A 6,000-nucleotide genomic window follows, 5' to 3' on the forward strand; every position below is an offset into this window, starting at 1 on the left:
TAGGGTTCCTAGGCTATGATTAGGGAAGAAATGTTGCTATGAATTAAAAAAGGACAGTTGCCAAAGTGTTCTGCTCAAAACTCCATTTAGCAATAGAAAATTGGATCTTTAGTCAAAGTCTAAAAAGAGCAAAGACTAAAAAGAGCAGCAGATTGCATCTTGATTTTCTTTTGTATGTTTTTGCACCAACAAAACCTGGGCTAGATAGAGCAGTGTAGAATTAAATTTAGAATTCTATCTCATCCCTGCCCATGGTGCTCATAGCCAGGATAAAGCAACTAAAATGTCACTTAGCAAAACTGAAAAGAAATTTACCTGAGAGGAAAGACTATCAATGAGTTAAAACCTAGAACTTAGAATTTTTGAATATTACTTATGCTGATTGGAAAAGAGATATGTAACAAAACACTTTTATAATGTTTTAGCACATCTAACTCTACTGTTAAGATTTTATTAAAAAAAAAAAAAACAAACATACCAACTGGGGGGAATGTTTCACAACGCTTTTTTTTGGCCACAGATTCAGTGTAGAAGTTAGTGTTTGAGGTTATATTGTGATTAATATTTTATTCCTATAAGTATTTGCTTGGCATAACAGCTCTTTTCACTTACATGTAATTAGTACTCAATATATTGACTATGATTAAGGACTACCTTATTTAATTTTCATGTTTCAGTTTGCTGATAATTTCGATATTAGGAAAATTCCAGTTAATATGAAAAATTATAGCATCCCTTCACAGTCCCTTATTCTTCCTTCTGTTACTGAAGTTGCTTCTGAATTGTTGCTGCCTTATTTATAACCTAGAGGTGATAAAACATTTTTCTTTCCTTTTTTGAGGAAAAAACCCATTATGTTAATATTGAGATTTTATTTTGAGAGACAATCTTAAGCTAATTGTTTAGCGTTCTTTGAATTCATCTTGGATGTTTATCTGTATTTCTTTGAGGGTTTTTTTTTTACTTTTTTAAAAACAACATTTTGTAAACAAGGTAGAAATCTAATTTAAATGGCATTTTCATTTTTAAAAAATTTTTCTAACTTTCATTAAGATCATTCTTACAATTTACGTTTTCACTTTTCTTTCTCTAATCCATTATCATTACGATTGGAACCTTTTTTTTTTTCATTTAATTTCCTGCACAGTTATTAGCATAACATGATCTGTTTCAGGATTGTCTTGGGGATCATCACAAAGAAGAACATATTAGAGCATCTCGAGCAACTAAAGCAGCACGTCGAACCCTTGGTGATTAGATATATCAGATCTCCTAATTAGATACCTTAGAAGTCAGGAAGCATGAAACTTGTGAACTGTTCAGTGCTCTCTTACCCTGATATCTGCTGAACAAGAAAAATTGTACCATGAAATCAATTTATATTTGTTTCAGACAAATTGTAACTGTAAAATAAACTTGAAAATGTATGCAATTCCATGCTTAGAAATTAAGCCACAGCTAGTCCTGTCATCAAAATTGTTAGTTATGATGTGTGTAGTGCAAGAAGTTGAAGGTGTAAAGTGGTATTGGAGATTGCTAAAAAGGACATCTGGCAGGTCAGCTTGGTTTAGTGGGTGCAACAGGTTTAGAAGAAGCCTGGCTAGCAGTGGTTCTCCCCAGTCAGTAATGTTCTTATATTAAAAACAGTCCATTGAATTATTTTTTACTAATCTTGGCAATGTAAGGATTGCTGATCATGGCAAAAAAAAAAAAGTCCCTGGAGGTCTTTTGTCAGTTATTGAACCAGAGCATAATTTGTGTGTATATGTTATTAGTCTGTTCTGCCATGTGCCATAATCTTCAAAGTCATGTCTTATTTTTAAAAGGAATGAATTATTTTTCTTTTGGTGATTCAGTGTATGTCCTGCCATTTCATTACTGAATTGTGCTTAGATCCATGTACTTGTTTCCAGTATATCATGAACCACTCCTGAGGTCAATTGCACTTTTGTTTTTACTGGCTTCATGTCCTGGCTGTTGTGTTAACTAAGAACAATTTTGTTATTTCACCCTAATTATTCCTTAGAAATTGTCTTTTCCCTGCATTAGTCATACTTGTATTAAGTCTGTCCACCCAATTTGCTGCTTAAGCGCACAACTTATTGTGTATTCCTATTGTATGCTAATATTTCACAAGTGTTTCATGCATCCTTTGAAAATAACAACAACAGAGTACTAACCAGAATAATTTGGGCAGCTGCTCACTCATTCCGCTTCTGCTTCTTCTGTGATACCTTTCAGGATTGCTTTATGCTTTGATTTTTCACTTAACTTTTAATACAAGCTAACCACAAAGATTTTCATAAAAGCACTGTAATTGAATTCTTTGACCAATGTCAAGAAAGGCAAACATCAGTGAGCATGGGAGAACCTTGGGGATATCAGATATGTGTATGGGGGGAAGTTCTGAAGCTTGGACACCAAGTTCTACATGTAGGGACTCTTTTATGCATTTTGATCTCAAATGTATGTGCTTTCATGAAGACAGCATCTTCATAATTGGACACCCCTTAATAATTTTCGGGGGGGGGGGTAGGTGGGAATTGATTGCCCTTGGTTTAAAAGGGTGGGAAATAATTTGGCTATCAAATTATTACTGTTTTCTTGGTAATGCTATGAAAATAAATCTTTCTCCTAGATGGGATAGGTACCATTTCCTATTCATGCTTCTGGTTTTTCATTTTGTTTTTGTTTCATCCCTCCTCTTTTGTTGGCATACATTGATCAAAAAGTTCATTCTGGGGAAGCCAAATAAATGAGTGCTCCAACAGGGCATGGATCTCTGTGTGTGTTTCAGTGGGAAGGAGACCATGCTACTACTGACCATCTCAGTTGGGTGGGCTTCCACTCCTCTTCTCTGACTAAATGATGGTTGCTTGTCATTTATTATTACTTTTTACAAATAAACTGTGTTCGAAACACAGAAATCAGGCTGCTTGCTTTGCTCTATACTCCTGTTAACAAAAAGGATTTGCTACAGAGTAAGCATCATTTCTTTGCTTCCCTTTTATTTTAACAGCCATCTTCTTTTTGTCCCTTTCAGGCGCCTCCTTGGTATCATAACAAAAAAAGATATCCTCCGTCATATGGCCCAGATGGCAAACCAAGACCCCGCTTCAATAATGTTCAACTGAATCCCATAGCTGAGGAGAGAGAGGAAACGGAAGAGGAAGTTCATTTGTTGAATAGCACAACACTTTAACCTGAGGGAATCTTCTTTTTTTTTTCTTTTCTTCAAAACAAGGCAGCATGTGAGAAGCCGGGCTTTGGCAACAGTTTGCAAACCATACTGCTGGAATCAGGAGTTGGTTTGGGGAGGGAGAAGAGAGAGGAGAGAAAAGAAAGTGAGGTTTTTCACTGTCCAGTAGGGAGCAACAGCCTATCAACTCCTATTCTGCACTGGATGCATTCTGCTACGTCCGATCTGCCATGATAGTGCAGTATGAGCTTCAGCGGAGATGATGGGGGTTCTCCAACACCCAGCTGTAACTAGTATTGAAAAGACACGTTACTAGTCCCTATTTCTGGAGGGATCACTTTGAATTGAGCCATCTTTTAGACTGCAGTGTCTTACCCCCGCACCTTCCCGTTTTTTAACCATTGAAACTTATGTTTAACTCATGAAATGTATAGTTGTTATGCATTACCTTTCTACATTCCAGAAGAACTTTATTTCTCTCTCTCCTGAGCTGTAACAAAGCATCTTTAAAATTGGTGTGCCCTTTCGAAGCAGTCCTTTCTCATATTGAGATGTACTGTGATTTTACTGAGGTTTCATCACAAGAAGGGAGTGTTTCTTGTGCCATTAAACATGTAGTTTGTACATCCTTAATGCTTGGACAGTACAGACACTTTGACAAAAGCTGATCAAACAGGTATAACCTTGAATGAAGCATGTATGAAATTTTGTATGCTGTGGTTTAAAATAATTTAACAAAAGTAAACAACTTTCAAGGTTAAACTAGGATTTATTTTTATTTTTTCTTTGCCTCAGACTTCATGGATAATGTGGTCTTATGCAAACTTTTTTATTATTGATAATATTATGATACCAGTGCTGTGCAGCATAAGGAAAAAAGTACTGCTGCTCAGATAGTAAAGAGAAGGAATTATTCTGTATAGCTGTATCTGGTATTAAGTGCATGCTAAAACACTGGACTTTTTTTTCCCTTGAAATTAGATCAGTCATTTTTTCTTTTCCTCAGAAACAATGGAAAATGTTCCATTGCTGACATTGAAGAAAAAATGTAATTCATACCTTGCACTAAATGTATATTTTTTTCTTAAAATTTTACCATTCTTATTTATATTTTTATGGATTAAAATTTATTAAATACTGATCAGTTAATATCTCACTTAAATAATTTTACCTTTTTAATGTGATTTTTATAGACTAATTCAGACTCCTTTACAAATATGGAGGAATGAACAAGTTTACATTGGGAATGAGGGTTTAAGAAGAGGTTGTGGTTATTTTGCTTTATAATCGAATAATATATGCATAATGGCTTTTCCTGTCCTAACTTTCACTGCCATCACTTGGAAATCTTTTCTGGTCTGTTCACATTCTGAAAAGTGACACTTGAACTGGAAAGCTGCAAATACTGCAGAACATTTTATATATACATATAAATAAGTGCAAACTATCGTCTGACATTTTATTTTGTGGTCATCTAGATTTGTAGTAGCAAAAATTTCAGCTGAAATAGAATCTTTAGGAATGAGTAGAACTATTACTTGAAGCATTTGATGGAGTTTAAATCATATTCTTTGGTAGGGCAAAAAATATACTGGAATGGCTTTTTTTTGAGGGGGTGGGGAAGGGGAATCCCTAAAATATCTGCCTTAAACCGTGAGATAAAATGATTCAGTATAAGGAAAGACAGCACAAGAAAAGGTAACTCACTTCCCAGGATTGATTCAACTATACTGTACTGATGTGTTTTTCATTGGGAAAATGAAAAATTTGTCATAGTGAAATGTTTTCTAAGCCTGGAGAGATAATTAGTCCAGTTCACAGGCCTAGGAATTGGTTCATCAGTTCATTTTCTTTAATAGTAACATACCTTCAAGACAGTGAAACCACGGCAGGTAGGAATTTTGGAACATTGCTAGCTTTCTCACTTTTTGCAAATGATTATTTTACCCTAGTTGCTTAAACCCACTGGCATGTCTGCTTTTATTAAAATAGATAAAATCCCTTTCAGGTTTTTTTGGACATCTGTAGTCAGCAAAGCTATTTCTCAATTATAGTTTTGCACATTTCTAACATTTCAGAAGTCAATATACAATTATCACACTGGACCCTGGAGACTGTTTGGATGGCTGCCTGTCTTTAGTTTAAATATCTAAAGGAAGCATCAGATTAATTCCTAGCATGTGACTAATCATGAACCTAAACTTGAAATACATTTTATTTTCCAAGTTATTTTCTGGTTTCTACCCATATCTTCATTGCCACTCTTCTCATAATTTGACAATTCAGGATGAAGATTCTGTACATTCATTCTGTTCCTTTGCATGAAATAAAATAAGTTGGCCACCCCTATGTGTCTTCCTGCTGAAATACAGAAATGCCATGTTTCTGTTGTGGTCATTTGTTACAATTATGGTTTGTTACCACCAGTGCTTTCAGTTTTGAGATGTTAAAGGGTGTGGATGGGGAGGGGTGTCCTGTTTAACCTAAGTGGTGACCATGAAACACATGTGCCTGTGCCACTCACTTTAATTGACCAGTGTCTTCATAGCAGCCACCTTACTCCATTTCTTCATTTGAGCAGGTGTTTCTGATGAGAGGGGGCAAGGGTGTTGGTATCTTTTATTTTTGCTTTTGACAATTGTTTCAAACCAAGAGTACTTAGTTTGTTCATCTGGTATTGCCTAGATATGTACTTAATATTGACCTTAATGTTTTTATTTATACTAGTTTGTAGCGCTGCATATCACCACAGTAAAGTGATGACTTGATTAGAAAAACCTATTAAAATCTGATCATCAGTT

At 35.1% G+C, this 6,000-nt stretch overlaps 1 protein-coding gene across 6 annotated transcripts in view; it reads left to right on the forward strand.

Annotated features, from left to right (window-relative positions):
- Positions 1-6,000, forward strand: part of CLCN3 (chloride voltage-gated channel 3) — a 142,294-nt gene extending 136,294 nt beyond the window's left edge. For 3 of the 6 annotated variants that reach the window (XM_036763607.1, XM_036763608.1, XM_036763610.1), the window contains 2 exons: positions 1,175-1,250; positions 3,044-6,000. In XM_036763607.1, the coding sequence (XP_036619502.1) occupies positions 1,175-1,250; positions 3,044-3,202 (235 nt within the window). In that variant the 3' untranslated portion in view covers positions 3,203-6,000. The remainder of the gene's footprint in view (positions 1-1,174; positions 1,251-3,043) is intronic. The other 3 variants (XM_036763609.1, XM_036763611.1, XM_036763612.1) reach the window with 1 other exon arrangement.

Source organism: Trichosurus vulpecula, chromosome 6 (genome assembly GCF_011100635.1).
Source record: "Trichosurus vulpecula isolate mTriVul1 chromosome 6, mTriVul1.pri, whole genome shotgun sequence".
Classification (NCBI taxonomy): domain Eukaryota; kingdom Metazoa; phylum Chordata; class Mammalia; order Diprotodontia; family Phalangeridae; genus Trichosurus; species Trichosurus vulpecula.